Source organism: Solanum stenotomum, chromosome 7 (assembly GCF_019186545.1).
Source record: "Solanum stenotomum isolate F172 chromosome 7, ASM1918654v1, whole genome shotgun sequence".
NCBI lineage: Eukaryota > Viridiplantae > Streptophyta > Magnoliopsida > Solanales > Solanaceae > Solanum > Solanum stenotomum.
In genome coordinates, this window is record NC_064288.1 from 9,208,962 (window position 1) to 9,226,617 (window position 17,656).

General features: G+C 34.3%; 2 protein-coding genes across 2 annotated transcripts; one reads left to right on the forward strand and one right to left on the reverse strand.

Moving 5' to 3' along the window:
• Positions 1–872: 872 nt before the first annotated feature.
• On the reverse strand, positions 873–8,880 carry LOC125871415 (tetraspanin-20). The gene is made up of 6 exons (XM_049551993.1): positions 8,556–8,880; positions 8,215–8,314; positions 5,334–5,414; positions 5,126–5,230; positions 4,344–4,547; positions 873–1,419 (listed from the first exon to the last, which is right to left on the reverse strand). Exons 1-6 carry the CDS (start codon positions 8,789–8,791, stop codon positions 1,366–1,368), a joined length of 780 nt encoding a protein of 259 aa, XP_049407950.1. The 5' UTR covers positions 8,792–8,880; the 3' UTR covers positions 873–1,365.
• Positions 8,881–9,887: 1,007 nt separating this feature from the next.
• LOC125871357 (GDSL esterase/lipase At4g28780-like) lies at positions 9,888–12,496 on the forward strand. The gene is made up of 5 exons (XM_049551944.1): positions 9,888–10,125; positions 10,318–10,445; positions 11,538–11,780; positions 11,933–12,185; positions 12,267–12,496. The coding sequence occupies exons 1-5, from the start codon at positions 9,888–9,890 to the stop codon at positions 12,494–12,496; spliced, it is 1,092 nt and encodes a 363-aa protein (XP_049407901.1).
• Positions 12,497–17,656: the final 5,160 nt, after the last annotated feature.

Genomic DNA, 17,656 nt, shown 5'->3' on the forward strand with positions numbered 1-17,656 from the left:
TCTGAATTTTTTTTTGTATATACATATATGTTTTGACTGTAATATAAAAAATAGATTGCAGACAGAAATGTGCATTTTGTTTATTAACCACCCGAATATTCTTAGCTGGAAAGGAAATGTACCTTGTTTGTATTTGAAGTACAAATTTACCAGCTAGATGGGATTTTAACCAGAAGCCAAAAAACAAGAGTGAAAGAGTAGGAAAAATCTTGTGACTGGCAGCTGAACAACTCTTTTGACTATTCGTTAAAACTGAATTGAATTATTTTTCTTTTGAATAACTAGAAAAATAAAGCAGAACACCGACAAGATATGAGCAAGTAAAAGATGTTTTGTCATGGTATGTGCAATTCTATGAAAGTGACAGTGCACTGTGCACAAGCAAATCTAGAACCATCACATGCATACCAACTACAATATTATACTATACATTTCCTTATTATTATTATTATTAAAATAATTGGGGATGGGTTGGTGAAAGGTGTTGTTTGCAATAAATTTTAAATATATAGATATTAAATTATTAAAATTATAAGAGTTCAACTACGTCTTGATATGAATATCCTCAGAGTTTATGGTATATTTGAGATCACAAAGACAATATTTTATGTATCTTTGTGAGATGATGTTTCAAGGAAATATGATCCCTTTTAAATATTGAGCACGTCTGATAGAATCATGTCTACAGATCAGCAGAGCATACTCAGCTCTATGATTCCAAACTCAGAGCACAAATGCACTCACCAATGTAGCCATTTGCAAATACAGAGAATATAATGAGACAAATGCACTCAAATAGCATTTGCCAACAAAGTCAGATCCTTATCATTATTTTTTAATGTACTCTCTGTTGGTTGAAACGGTATAACTACAGAAAAGAAATAATTCTCCTAGCTAAAATAGAAGGTATTCATACTCCTTTTGAGGAGGATCCTTACACCTATCATGTTCTGTGAGAATGTGTACAGACAAAACTAAGCTATACTACTTTTCTATGTATTTACTTACGAAAAATAAGCAGAGATCAATCAGGCTTGGAAAACCATACATCGACACAATTGTTGCTACATTTGTAAGAATTAAAAAGAAATCAAATTTCACTATGACACCAAACTAGAAATGCACTCTGGTAAAGTGCTTCTCAACAAAGGATCCTATTAACAAGCGAGTTATGTATTTCTCTACATCCCAGCTTTGCAATGTCTTTCTGCAGACATATGTACACTGCCTACATAAACAGACAACAAACAAAAGGTTTATAATTTATGGTACACAATCATTGAACAAGGCTTCATACTCAGCCATGTTGCCAGTTTATCTACTCCATGAGATTCAACATCACGTCCTCTCTGTTTCTTACTATCCTCATGATGGATTTGGGTTTGGTATATGATGTCTTGCTTCTCCATCCAAATGATACTGGATTCCAAAGGTCAACAATGAAAATAAATAATTCAGAAATATAAATTGATCTGGTTAAAGAGTGGATCAGCAAATCTACATAAACAGCCTTGTCCCCACATGATAATCTTGTTGAAGAAAAAGCAGATGAAGTTCATAAGTATTCAGCATTGCAATAAAGCACCTAAGTTAACATGTTCCAAAATTAAGAATCTCATGTACATTACTAAAGAAGAGGAAAAAAGTTATGAACGACATCATTTCAAAATGCAATGTTATTTTTACAAAAAGCAACTGACAATGCTTTTTTTGCGCCAAATATATATATACTTAATAATTATTTATTTAATACACGTAGGGACGTCGTCCGTCGCTATTAATTAAAAAATAATTATTTATAACGACAGCATCCGTTAATTTATCAATTATTACTTTTAAAAAGCGATGGACGGCGTCGCTTAATCCGCCGCTTTTTGGTCAAACATTTTTAAAAAGCGACAAACAATGTCGCTTGTTTGGTCAAACATTTTTAAAAAAGCAACGTCGTCCGTCACTTTTCTTAAAATATATGAGAGACAACACGAATTTCCTCGTTCTCTCTTTTCCTCTCTAGAAATAGACGCAAACCACCCACACTACCGCCCTCGTCCCTGTTGCGTCGATTGCCGATGACCTCGGCCCCTGCTGCCCCATCCCCTCTCTCCTTATTAAATTAAGGTTAGAGTTTGTATTTATTTTAGTTTTTTCAATTTGAGTAATTTTTTAACTGTTAGTTAGTTTGTATATTTGATTGTTAGTTAGTGAATGAAGTTATAATTTTGATTTTAGAGCTTTAATTTGAATCGAGGTTTTTTGAATTAGATTGTCAATTGGTATTTTTGAGTTGAAATTGAAGTTAGAACTAAGAAGTATGAACTAGTTGAATTTTTGAACTTACATACTTGAAAATAGAATGTTTGAAAGTTGAACTTAAAAAAAAATTGGATTGTATGATTTTTGAAGTTTAGAACTGATTAGAACTTGGAACTAATTAGATATTCAATGTCATGAACTTGAATTTTAAGATTTTTAAAGTTGAACTTAGAAGTTTTTTTAGTTTGTATAAATATTGAATTTTAGACTTTAGAACTAATTAATTAGAACTTAGAACTTCATGAACTTGAACTTTAGATACTTGAATTTTAGGATTTTTGAACTTTAATTATATTAATTAGTTTAAACATATTAATAAGTTCAAGTATCTAATGACAAAAATCCTAAAATTCAAGTATCTAAAGTTCAAGTTCATGAAGTTCTAAAGTCTAAAAGTTCAAAATTTATACAAACAAAAAAAACTTCTAAGTTCAACTTCAAAAATCCTAAAATTCAAGTTCATTACATTGATTATCTAACTTCTACTCCCTCTGTCCCAATTTATGAGACACTTTTCGTTTTTCAAGAGTTTTGCGCATGGAATCTTCAAATTTTTTGGAATGAAATTTATATATTTGTAAACTACGTAAAAAGTATTATCAGTCACAATAATTGATAATTCAAAATGTTTAAAAGATTTATGAAAAACTTACGGTAAAAAATAGACTTGTTTGAATCTCGAAATCCGAAAAGTGCCACATAAAATGAGACGGAGGGAGTAATTAGTTCTAAACTTCAAAAATCATACAATCCAATATTTTTCTAAGTTCAACTTTCAAACATATTATATACTCAAGTATCTAGGTTCAAAAATTCAACTAGTTCTAACTTCTAATCACTTCTTAGTTCTAACTTCTAACTTCAAAAACACTTCAATTCCAACTCAAAAATACTCAATTCTCAATCTAATTAAGGAAAAAAACACAATTCAAACTAAAACCCTAAAATCAAAATTTTAAATTCATTCACTAACTAACAATCAAATATATAAACTAACTATGTTAATAACATAAATTCAACAAACTAAATAGAATAAACAAACTAACAAATAAAAAACTACTCATATTGAAAAAAACTAAAATAAACATGAACTCTAACCTTAATTTAATAAGAAGGGGGAGAGGATGGGCCCGCAAGGGGCTGAGGTTTGCGACAGTCAGTGTAGTAGGGATGAGGGCGGCGGCGACAGTGGTGGCAGTATGGGTGGTTTGAGTCTATTTCTAGAGAGAAGGAAGAGGAAAAGAGAGAATGAGGAAATTTGCATCTATCTCCTAGATATTTTAAGAAAAGCGACTTACGATGTCGCTTTGTCCGCAGCTTTTTAAAAATGTTTGACCAAAAAGCGACTGACTAGGTGACATCGTCCGTCGCTTTTTAAAAAAAATAAATGATAAATTAAAATTAACTAAAAACGATAGACGACGTCATTATTTAATTTATAAATAATTATTTTTAATTAAAAACGACGGACGGCCTACCTATGCATATTACATAAATAATTATTAATTATATATATATATATATATACACATACATACATATATGGCATAAAAATCCAACAAAAAAAGCGACGGACATAGAATCACTATATGTCGCTTTTTGTAAAAAAAAAAAATTAAAAACAAAAACGACGGACAGTGTCGCAAATGGTGTCGCATTTTGGAATGACGCCGTCCATCGTTTTTTGTCTGTCATTTTTTCCTTGTTTTTAGTAGTGACTGCAAACTACCGACAAGACATGATAAGGTTCTTCAGTAACTTCAATAATATGTGCTAACCCTCTCTCTTAGACATTGTCAAGGAACAGGTAAAAATGCAAGGGAGCATAAGCAACCTGATCTTTGCCTATTAGGGATCCAACCACTGAATGCAACCATTTCTTGACATATTAATCCGCAAAAAACTAATTTTACCATTTAAACCTCGAAGTCAAGAGCTTGTCTGACTAGCCATAGGCTGCTAAGCAAATCAAAATACCAGCCTAATTGATGCCCTTTAATGTATTCATATTATACATCTTTAAAACTTACCTTTTCCCTCATCCGTGAACTCCAGATGTCAGAATGGCCACCTCTTGCATCACCTTTAGCCAACCCAGATGTTTGGCTCAAACGTGGATCAAGCAGTGGCTCCCTCGTTCTTCCAACAACATCATAATCTCCCTCCATATCATAATTTAGTTTAGGGCTACTAACCAAAGTTCTGAGAACAACTGCGAGAAATAAGGAGAATGCCTGGAAATGACGAAGAATAAGATTTTAGCACAACATGGACCATACACCAAACAAACAGTTAGAAGAATCTTTAAAATACTAAATCAATCACAAGAGCACAAGCCAAAAACCACAAGCGGGTTGATTTACTACTGTTTTGACCACGTCTTTCATTCTTGTCCACCACTCGTGCTCATAAGTTGATAAAACACAAATTTTAGCATGTATCATATGTAAAGAGTATATACCGGGGAATTTCACATCCCTTCCCAGTAAAAGAAAACATACTATCTGTAAGAACCCGCACAAGATCTTTTGATCTTCTTTCCTAGTTGCTCTGTAAGATGCTCCTTGCCCAAAGGCTAAGTTGATTAATATAACATCAGGAAAAGTTGATGCAACACCTTTTCAATAATAATAATGGCAGATTCTACCTATTCTGAAGCATGTTCCAGATAACATATACATTAGTAATCCCAACTTTCTCAATTTCCACCTTAACAAGAAGTATCACCTAGTCTGGATGAAGGTATTCAAAAACAAACAAGGAACACAAAATAAAATCTTAGAAGACCTTCAGAAGTTCAAAGAAAACCTGCCTGAATTACGACGACAACAATGCCAATCCACTTACAAACATCCATATTTTGTTGAATAAAGGTGCGGAGGCTGTGAAGTTCTCCAGTTGGGTCCGTTGGAAGATCCTAGGAAGAGACAAAACAGGTGTCTGAATTTGAATTATTAACAGGTAAACCAGGATAGAAACTCTACACCAGGAGAAGACTAGATCTGAAACAAACAGCTCACCTTCTCCCAATGATGATCAATTGCAATAAATGCAACCAGACTTACTTCCAAGAGTACAAAAGTCATCATTAGCAGAGAGTACTAGTATTTTTAAGTGGTCAAGGCTAACAGTCAATCAGTACTAGCTGTTTATATCAATTCATGAATTAGCACTTAATTGAAGAAGTATAATGATGACCAATGAGACAACTTAACTTTTATTTTTCATTTGGTCATAGTAAATGCCGGAAAGAAACGAAAAGACATAGTAAAATTAGGGGGGGAAACTTTATGATTATGATAATATTAACCTCAAGAGGGTCTACAGACTTACTTTCCCCTTAGGACTGATCCAAATTCCTTTTCTTTACAAAATGAGAACAGGAAGAGCTTTTTGTGTCAGTCTCCTCGACACCCTTCCCTCTTGATTTGTTTTTTGAAGCATGACAAAGGGTATACCATCTTCTCTATGTCGCCGTCTCATCAATGAGCGCAAATTAATAGCCAAGAACATCAATAAAATCCAAGCCGATGAAATTTTAAGTGAGAAGTTAATCATCCCCGCGATCTAGACCAAGTGAAGTGCACCAAGGATGAGGAGGGCAATGTATTGGTGGCAAATGAACTTATCAGACAAAGTTGGCCGACATACTTCACAAACTCTTGAATGAAGAGGAGAACAAGAGTATGGTGTTAGGGGATCTAGATCACTCTGAGAGCTATCGAGATTTTTGGTATTGTAGGCGCATTAAGCTTGACGAAGTAGAGGGGTTATGTGTAAGATGAGCGGGGTAGAGCGACCAGACCGGATGAGATTCCGATGGAACTCTAAAAAAGCGCGGGAAGAGTGGGTCTGGAATGGCTATCTGGATTGTTTGATGTCATCTTTAGAACTACAAAGATGCCCTAGGAGTGGAGGTGGAGTACTATTATTCTGTTGTACAAGAACAAGGGTGATATTTAAAATTGCAATAACTATAGGGGTATCAAGTTGTTGAGTCACACTATGAAAGTTTGGAGAGAAGGGTTGAGATAACAGTAAGGAGGAGGGTTTCTATTTTCGAGAACCAATTCTTCATGCCAAGGCGATCGACTATGAAAGTCATCCACTTTGTATGGAGATTGGTGGAGCAATATACGAAAAGGAAGAGGGACTTTCATGTGATGTTCATTGATCTTGAAAAAGCATATGACAAAGTTTTGAGAGAGGTTCTATGAAGATTTGGAGGCTAAAGGTGTTCCAATCTTATACATTAGGGCTATTAAGGATATGTATAATAGAGCTAAGACCCATGTGTGGATAAGGGGAGGAAACTCAGGTCACTTTCTAGTGGTAATGGGATTGCATTAGGGGTTGGCTCTTAGCCCGTTTTATTTGCTTTGGCAATGGATGTTCTGACATGACACATTCAATGGGATGGGAGGTGCCTGGTGCATGTTATTTGTTGATGACATTGTACTGATTGATGAGACGCATAGTGGAGTTAACAACAAGCTTGTGTATGGAGACAGACCCTGCAGACTGAGTAGGACTAAGATAAAGTACGTGGAGTGCAAGTTCATTGATGTGCCTCGTGTAGCAAACGTGGAAGTGAGGTTGGATTCTCAAGTCATCTCCAAGAAAGGGATTTTCAAGTACCTAAGGGCTATTATTCAAGGCAACAGAGAGATAGACGAGGATGTCACACATTGTATTGGTGAGGGATGGTTGAAATGGAGGCTAGCTTCTGGTGTCTTATCTGATAAAAATGTGTCACTAAGACTTAAAAGGTAAGTTCTACTCAATAGTATTTAGATCGGCTTTGTTGAATGAGGCCGAGTGTTGGCTGGTCAAGAACTTCAATATACAGAAGATAAAAGTTGTGGAAATAGAAAGTTAAGATGAATGTGTGGGCTTACAAGGAGAGATAAGATAAAAAATGAAGATATTCGAGCCAAAGTGGAAGTGGCCTATGTGGCAGACAAGATGCAAGAGCCTAGATTGAGGAGACATATCAAGAGGAGATGCATGGACGGCCCAATGAGGAGGTGTGAGAGGTTGACGATGGAGGGACTGAGGAGAGATAGGGGTAGACCAAAGAAGTATTGGGAAGAGGTAATTAGGCAAAACCTGGTAAACCGAAAAACATGGCAAGCCTTCGACTTACCAAGGACATACCCCTTAATAGGAGGGTGTGGAGGTCGAGGATTCAGGTAGAAGGCAACTAGTAGATAGTTTTACACCTGGTTTCTCCGGCTAGTAGTATTAGTATTACTTTCAGTATTTATATTATTTTACTACGTCCATATTCTTATTATTTTCTATTACTACTTGTTGTCTCGTACGCCTCTACTTCCTTACTTTCCTGCTATTGCTTACGTCTTCATATGTTGTGTCTTTGCTTTCTTTAGTCGAGGGTCTTTTGAAAACAACGTCTCTACCTAACAAGTAAAGGTAAGGTTTGTGTACACTCTATCCTCACCATACACCACTTGTGGTACTATACTGAGTATGTTGTTGTTGAAGTTAGCAATTCCCGCTATAGTTAAAACTGGAAACCTGGAAGCTCCATACTAAGATCAGACTATCCATTCAAGACAATTCATGTGTTTTAGCTTTCTACTCCTCGCGATATCCCTTTCATCATATACTCTCCAAACAGATTTGTGTGAAGGATGAAACACTCCAGTTCCGAGTTTCTCATATCACGCAACTCCTATTCAGAGACAACATATTAATAGGCATCCACCTATGACAGAGCTGAATGTGCGTTCAGTTCTAACTAACATATCAGTTTCTTTCAGCTACATAATCAACCCAAAAGTTATGCATTGTGGATAACAACTTAACAGTGATTATACATACATCTGGAAGAAACATAAAAAATGGAAGGAGTAGAACACAAAAGAGTAAAAAGGATACAAAGCAAAGGCAACACCCATTAACAGCTTCAGCACCAACATGCCCAATACAAGTGATACAACATAAGATGACGCCAATTCCCATGAATGCATATATAAACCTGAAGAAACAAAAATAGCATTTCAATAACTAATCATATCGCCAAAAGAATTGTTCAGTTGCATTTGAGTAGTCTAATTCGAAAATCTTAGTAGCTGAGTTGGTTAACTGCCCCTCCCCCATTTCTCCCTCCCGTAACCCTATGTAGTAAACCCTTCCGCCCTTCGCCACTCCAATTTTTTTACAAATATGATCTCAAACTCCTGATTCTAAAGAAATAAAAACAGGAAAACAAACATTACCATGGAGCTGGAAGCGAATTTTTGTTCAACTCTGGTAAAGCCGAGACGACAGAATTTGAAACGTCAATTGAGCCAAAATTGAGGAACTGGGCGTCATGAACATCGTTGTTGTGGTGGTGCCAGTGGTTAAGCATATAGGCAGAGTAAATGATGATGGAGATACCAATGAAAGTTTGTAAGAAATTGAGGAATTTCAGAAGAAATGCGGTGAAACCTTGGCAACATGGTGTTGGCATTCTGAGATTCCTCTTCTACCCACAAACCCTAATAATCGTAGAATTGTTCCCTCTATGTACATTTTTGGTCAAGCAAAAAACTGTGGATGATGATGATTGAGCTGGCAAAAGGTTTTGTTTTTTACTTTTTGTTTCCTTTTCAGGTAAGCAAAATACAATTATTGGGCCAGGTATTTTGGGGCAAGTGCACAAATATTATTTTTTTTGGGTGTCATTTAAGAGAAAATAACATTTTTTTTAACCATAGGTTCAAAATAGTTCCATAACTATGCATTTAACACTTCTAATCCTTTAAGTTTACCATAGGTTAATAAAAATGATCTTTTAAATATGTATTTGACAGTTTTTGATCCATTATATTTGCTAAAAGTTAGTAATATTTTTAGTCTTCAATAAAATATTTATTGAAATCTATTTGTTAAATTTGACATAAATTATGAATTTCCGTTTAGTGAGAATTCACGTTTAAATGTATATACACTATTTGTTAAATTAGATGGAAACTATGAAATATTTAAATGGGGTCATGACCTAGCCTCTTTTTAGTCATTTCAGTCCAATTCATTTCACTCCAAGTAACTTTTAAGCCGATTTTAGCCCAACTTATTTGTTAACTCAATTTATTTTAACTTATCCAATTTTATTCCAACTCGTCAATTTCACACCTATAGATTCAAATAAGAAGTTCAAAAATAGAGACAATGAAAATGAAGAGCCGGATCCATTTTTTTAACAATATTATTCATGCGTAAAACTTATAGTCGTAGTTTTAATGCACAAATGGCAAAACAAATTTGAAGAGTCGGTGGAGATTGATCAGCCACCTGCAGATGAACTTTAAATCCTTAGAGCTTTCTAGTATAGACATGAAATTATTCCAAAGGTGTAAAATTAAAACTCAATTGTCAAAATTTTTGTTCTTTTGCTCAATTGGCCCCATATTTTACTCACTCTCATGCTTTTGGAAAGCAACCTATTTATTATACTTCAACCAACAACAAAAACACTCCTCTTGTTTGTATAAATAAATGACTCATTACTTTACTCATTTACACTAAACATCTCACAAACACATTGTAGTTTAATTTTTTTGCCAATGGCTAATCCAGGTTTTGCTATCACCTTAGCCATTGTTGTTATAACAACTTTTGTAACATACTCTGAGGGTGCACCTCGTGCTTTTTTTGTGTTTGGGGACTCACTTGTTGACAATGGCAATAACAACTTCTTGGCAACCACTGCCCGAGCTGATTCTCCGCCTTATGGCGTTGATTATCCAACTCATCGTCCTACTGGTCGTTTCTCCAATGGTTTAAACATTGCTGATCTTATAAGTAAGTGTGAAAATTGTCTTCCGTGTGACATTATTAAGTCCTGCATGTTTCATCTCATAATTTCGTTAAAAGAGGACATTGTAGATTCAGTTAAGGACGCGATCCAATAGGTAGTAGATTGAAAAATTTAAGTCATTTTCAATACGTTGAAAATGCTTTCGATTTATGTATTATGAAAATGTGCATGAACAGGCAAACAACTTGGCGCTGATCCAACATTGCCGTATTTGGACCCTGCGCTTGATGGAGATAAGTTGCTAGTGGGAGCAAATTTTGCTTCCGCTGGAATTGGAATACTTAACGATACTGGGATACAGTTTGTAAGTCAAAATTAAATATTATGCATATTATTTTTCAACTTCTTTTTTTTTTGGCTTACTTTGAGGGAAAAACAAAAATTGATCCTCTAGCACAAGTCAAAGGGATCAATAAATGGTATGCACCGTTAATGTAAGTAGTTACTTCTTTAATTAGTATGGTTGGCACATTTTTTATGAGATTTAATCTTCCCAACCCATTGAATTAACTATGCATCAAACGACACTTTTTTTTTAATTGACAGCCACAAGAAAAGAAAAAAAAAAGGCTTGTCTAGACTCTCACTATCTTTATATTCTATTTCAAAGACATGTTTAAAACTAATCGACCAATAAAATGATATTTTGGTACATTCTAACTTACATATAAGACCCGTTTGGCCCCAAAAATACTTGAAAAAAATTTAGGAAAAACTTGAGAAGTGGTGTTTGGTTATACAACTTGGTAAATATATTTGTCAAGTATCCCAAAAATACTAGAAAAAACTAGTATTTGGGCAAAGTTATAATATTTGGAAATTTTTAAAAATTTAAAAATTACCCCAAAGTTTTATATTTTGTAAAAAACACCCATTATTTATTAATTTCAACTAATATTTGTTACTACCTCCTCCGAAAAAGTTTGAGTTTTCTAATTTGAGTGATAAAATTGAGAAAAAGGAACAATTTGTGTTTAATAGGTTATAAATATAACTGAATCAGTGACAACTTTAAGTATATGATTAATGTATTGTCTTGCCTATATTGTTATTTTGTAATAATATTGTTGATTGTTATCAATTACATTATAAGGTTAATTTTAATGAAACATATTCATTATAAAATGATAATATAAATATATAGGTATTTCAAATAATTTTAGAACTTTTGGGTATAAATTATATTTTTTGAAATAGTCAAATGCTTTTGGAAAAATTTGAGACCAAACACATGGTGAATCTTCACCCAAATATGATTTGTCAAGAATATTTGAGAACTTGGGGTCAAACGCTAGCTTAATATAAGACTAAAAGATTCAAAAAGTCTATTTACTTTATATTTGTTTTTTGGTTAAAAGTAAGTGTAATTCGATTTTGATAAACTGGGTATATGTAGGTGAATATATTAAGAATCTATGATCAACTAGACTTGTTTCAACAATACCAGCAACGTGTGAGTGCTCTAATAGGAGCTGAACAAACTACGCGGCTAGTGAATGGTGCGCTTGTCCTTATTACTCTTGGTGGCAATGACTATGTCAACAACTACTTCCTAACACCAATTTCCGTTAGACAACTTCAGTATAACATCCAGGATTACTCTCATGTCGTTATTACTGAGTACAGTAAGATTTTGACGGTAATGACTTTAGTACTCTCTCTCTCCTCTATACACCTTTACTTGTTCAGTATTTGACTTGGCTTCACACTCCAGTAAGTTAGTTGATGAAAATGATTTTAGTTATTAAAAAGGTTAAATTAGGAATCATGATTTGAAATATGCATATACAGAGACTACATGATCTTGGAGCTAGAAGAGTGCTAGTTACTGGAACTGGACCACTTGGTTGTGTCCCAGCAGAGCTAGCCTTGTGGAGCTCAAATGGGGAATGTGCTAACGAACTTCAACAAGCTTCAAAAATTTTCAACCCACTACTTGTCCAAATGACTATGCGTCTCAATCAACAACTTTCCTCTGATATCTTTGTTGCCGTCAATGCCATGGAACTGCAGAATGATTTCATCAACAAACCAAAAGAATTCGGTACACTACACATTGCTCTTATATTGTTTACCTTAATAATTATCCTTAAGTAAATTGACAAATCAACAAATTATTGAACAGGTTTTGTTACATCAAAGATAGCATGTTGTGGACAAGGACCTTACAACGGACTTGGACTATGCACGACTGCATCAAATCTATGCACCAACAGAGATGAGTACGCGTTTTGGGATGCTTTCCATCCAACAGAAAAGGCGAACAAGATCATTGTTAAAACTATTTTTACTGGTTCGAACAAGTACATATCACCTATGAATTTAAGCACCATTATGGCCATCGATTCTCTGTAGATTAAACTTACGGGCTCAGAATTTGATATCAATAAAACATGTACTCTTACGGGCTCAAAATTATAGTTGGTATCAATCAAATATGTGCCTTGTACTTCTTTCGGGTGTCATGTTTTACGGTTCATGTGTTTTTCTGTATCAGCAAATCAGCTTAGGAAATTATCAAAAAGAGACATTTTGATGATTTAGCTAATTGAAGCTTGAGATTCAATGAAGTTACTTGGATTTTTCAAATCAACATTATCCTAAAAATGTCAGAGGAAAACTCAATATGATAGAATGAAATTTCCTTGCTTTAGGATTTTTTTTTTTTTAAAAATCCCTTGCTTTAGGATTAAAAATGTGAAAAAAATAATTTTTGATGAGTAGGAATATGCTAAAACCTAGGGATGGTAATGGGGCGGAACGAGTGCAGAGTGGGGTGAGTTTAAGGCTATGCGGGGCGGGACGGGTTTAAGGTTGTCCGGGACGGGAGGGATTGTCATGACCCAGACCGTCGTGATTGGTACCCACACTAACTCTCCGGTGGGAGAACCACTACTACAACCCAAACCAAGCAACTAAACCAAAAACTAACGCATTTAAGTTACGGAAGCAAGTTAAATAGCTAAAGACTAAAGTTCCCATAAACTTCCAAAAGATCTAACAACTAGCAATGCGGAAAATACACCTAGAACCTGAAAGTCAATGTACCAAAACATCTAAAATTCAAACATAAGTCTAAACGAGAAGGGGTACAACCCCATACTAAACATAAGAAATCCTAATACAATAGTCTAAGTCCGAAATGGTGGACATAGACGAAAGAGAACTCATGGCATCCCGGAAGAACTGGCTCACCCTAGAATTCGAATGACGATCACTGATCTTCTAAACGAGATTTGTCAATAGCCGCCTGAAGATGCCCTGTACTCAACAAAGAAAGAGCAAGTGCAGTATCAGTACACAACCATAAGGTACTGGTAGGATCACACGGCTATCCCACTAAGTGTAACATACATAAGCCATTACAACAATATAATCGCATGCATATATCAAACATATACAATATCATCATCATTTATGAACAACAAACAACTTCACATTTCTCAAGATACACAATTATATCAAATCATTGGTCCTCTCATGGAACCCAAACCCAAACAGTTAGCATATCGAAACATGGTACCCGATCCAATCTTTATGTCGGAACGTGGCAACCGATCCAAGTTAGTGTGTCAGAACGCAAAACTCGATCCATTCAACAAGCCACAATCACAATCATAAAGTACATTCTCATAATCATACAATCAAGTCATGATTCATGGCATTCATCATTCATTTATCCTCATTTACAATTAGTGTGATCAATAATGCAACATTCGCATACAAACATGTATCATAATGAAGCAAGAACAAACATACATCACACAATCATAGAATCACAACCATCACCTACCTCGAAACAAGCTTGAAACCCTAAGAAACTTGATTCTTCCATTTCTAGATTCGTTCCACTTGTTCTTGGTCTACAAACAATCAATATAATACGAGAATCAATAAACAATCACTAATTACCCGGATTACTAACAATTCTATGAACCCTAAATCAATCCCATGATCCCAAATATCCAAATTAGGGTTGTTTCCACCATAGATTCTAGATCAAAACCCTCCCCCATCGATAATTACTCATTAGATTACGTTCTACGGATTGAAAAACAGATTTGTAGAGTTAAATCTTACCTTTAGCCTCAAGAATAGTGGAAAACCGTCAAGAAAAGACCTGGGTTCGTTCCTTAGCTCTCAAATTCAAAAATTTCAGAATAAAACATTGTTGGGGTTTATTTACGACTTTAAGTCGCATCTAGCCCGCCACAACGGCACTAGCCCACTACAGCGGCCCCGCCCTGGCGACCAAAATCAAAAGTGACTTGTACGAAACAGTGAGTTATTTAAAGAATTCCAAGACCTCTATTTCACAACACGCCTTCAACCAACGACACTCAGAAACTACCCGTTCATGCTAAGATCAATTTTGGGAATTCTACTCGCTCGAATACAATTCTGTAAAGTCGTACGAGTTCCTTAACGCATTAGCTATCTACTCATGCAGTCAAAATCATATTTAAACCACCCAATTGCTACCAGATTTACCTAGACCTCACAGACTCTGATTTTGTCCAAATATGGACTAGGTTGGGAAATCTCAAGTTACTACGAAAAAGTTTTCCGACCCAAAAATTTTCCCCGTTGACTTTTCTATAACGATGAAACCCGGTCGTTACAGGGATGCGCAACAGGTTTAAGGTTGTGCGAGGAGAGAGGGATGTGGGGTGGGTTGAAGTGGGTTTTTTTAAAACTAGTGCTGGGCGGGTTGCGGGTATATGCGATTTTATGTGGGTTAAAACTTAATTTTAACTTTTTATATGTTATAAGAGTAGTAGAACATTATTTATTAAGATAATTTTATTAAGGCTACTAAAATATTCAAGATAGTAAATGAAAATGGTTCAATAAAAAATAATACAATTTCTTGCCCAATTGACCTCTAAAAATAAAATTTTAAGTTGTTATCTATTAAATTAATATAACTTAATAAAAAATGAATATATTTATATGAATTTATTTTTAGTATCAAACTTAATTTACTAGAAAAAAATATATTAAAAAAGTTATGTGAGGCGGGTCTATGAGGGACGGGGTGGGGTGGGGTGGGTGGATTAGAAATGAAAAAAGTTAATTATTATGCGAGGCGGGGCAAAGCAGATTAAAAATTTTGCGGATCAAGCTCAACCCGCCTTGCCCAACCCCGCCCCATTGTCATCCCTAATAGAACCTATACTTTTTATGTACCATGAGAAGGGATGGTATGTCTACAAATGGAATTTCCCTCTTTTTTCTCCATAAGCTTATTAAAAATTCTACTTTCTCTATATTAAAAAAAAAAATTGGAACTAGGTGTTGGGAGTTGATCTCCTTTATTTTGTAATTTTTTGAGATATTTATGAAAATGTATTAAAGTGAATAAATTAAAGATAGAAGTATTGAAAAGAGAAAATAGTCAAATGCTCTCTTAATCTATTATCAAATTTTCAACTACACACTTATATTTCATGGGGGTCCTATTACCTCCCTATACATTTTTAAAATGAAATATATAGCCCCCTAAAAGGTCACACCCAGATTTGTGTTAGAAAGAGAATGCACTAGCCTTTACCACGTAATATATATTATTTTTTTAATCAAAAAAATGAGTATCATCTTTTTCTTTATTCTATTTTCCTTATATATTATTTTTCTTCTCTTTCCAGCCCCTTTCTTCTTTTCTTTTTCTTTTTTCTTGACATTTGTTTGATGAAACTTTTTCTGTCATAGAAGAGAAAATTTCAAGTTTTATTTGTGATAGTTTTAAGCTTTACCGTAATGAAATGTGCAGTTATGAAATTTCAAGTTTTATTATTGAAAGGTGAAGTTACAAATCTTTGATAATCTTTCGTTTTTTGCCATTGATTACTCTTCTTTCCACCATTTTCATCTTCCTTGCAAACATCAAAAGTTTATCAATCAACCCAACTCACTTCTTCCTTCCTACCATTAATATTATCAAGTCCCTTTTGGATTGACTTAAAAAAATAGCTAAAAAGTCAAACTGAATGACTTTTAAGTCAAAAAATAAAAAGTAGGGAGAGACTTACTTTTGGTTTTTGACTTATTTTAAGTAATATATTTTACCTTGCCAAACACTTCACGACTTATTTTAAGTAATTTTTTATATTTGTCAAACACTTTCAGAAGTCAAAAACTGACTTAAAAGTAGGTTTGACCAACTTTTAAGTCAATCCAAACACCCTCTTAAACCTTTGATGTATCAAAACAAACTCAAGTTTTGGAGGAGTTGATATGTTTCATGTTTTCATCATCGATGACTGCAACAACAATTTTGAATGGTAAAATATGGCGAGAATGTTATTTCTAACCGTTTCATCCACCATTTGATTGATACTCAAGTTATTTTCATTAATGAATTTGCCAAATTCTTCAAATTGAGGTAATAGATACATAACAATGGATCTTTTCATTTCTATTTTCAAAATCGCATATGGGTTTTGTTGACAACCCAAAATTCTTTCTAAACTTGAATTTAAATGAGAAAATGGCCAAATGCCCCCCCCCCCCCCCCCCCCAATTTATTACCGGATTCCCAACTACACACTTAAACTTCATGGGGTCCTATCACCCCCCTAAATTGTTTAAAACTGAAATTATCATCTCCCTAAATGCTTATGTGGCGAAGTGAGTGTATTTCACTCTCCCTGAGAGAGTGAGCACCGAAAAAAAATATTAAAACTTTTTTTTAGTGTGTATTTATATATATATATATATATATATATATATATATCTTTTATTTTTTCCTTATTCTTTTCTTACTTCTTCATAGTAATCTCTTCCTTTTTTGTGACCAGATCTGTCCATCTCCCGTCATTTTTACGTCTTTGCCGCCACTGCTATCTTCACTGGATGTGTCATAGAATTTTTGTATTCCTCTTGATTCTAATTTGTGTATGGAATTAAGAATTTTTGAAAATCAACTCTTTATCGATATTATTGGAGTTGTTAATCATCCTTGTACATGGTCAATCCACAAAGTTAATTCGGTTGGTAAATTCTTATTTTGGTTCTTTGGAGCTCCAAATTTGTAATTTTAATCCAAACCAACGAAGAATTTTGAATTTTCGATGAAACCCACATTCAACCTTCCTCCATTGTTATGTATTCATTAACTCCAATTTGAGAAAATTGACATATGCATTCATGGAAATGATCTTAATACCAATCAAGTAGTGGACGAAATAACAAATGGGAATCAAAATCATTCCCGACCTTCTCCTTTTGAAGATTGTACTGACTGGTAGACCTTTGGTGTTTATAATAATGGAGAAAATGGTGAAAATATTTTTGGGTTTGGAGAGATGGTGAAAAAATAGAAGAAAAGAGTAAAGAATAATGAAAAAATTGAAGAAAAACTTTTTTTAATGGAATTTCCACATGGCAAATGCGTGAGTTTCACCCATCAACATAAATGTGGTTGTGGCTTTTTAGGGGTACAATAATTTTGATTTTAAACAGTTCAGGGGGGTGATAGGACTCCCGTAAAGTTTAAGTGTGTAGTTGAAAATC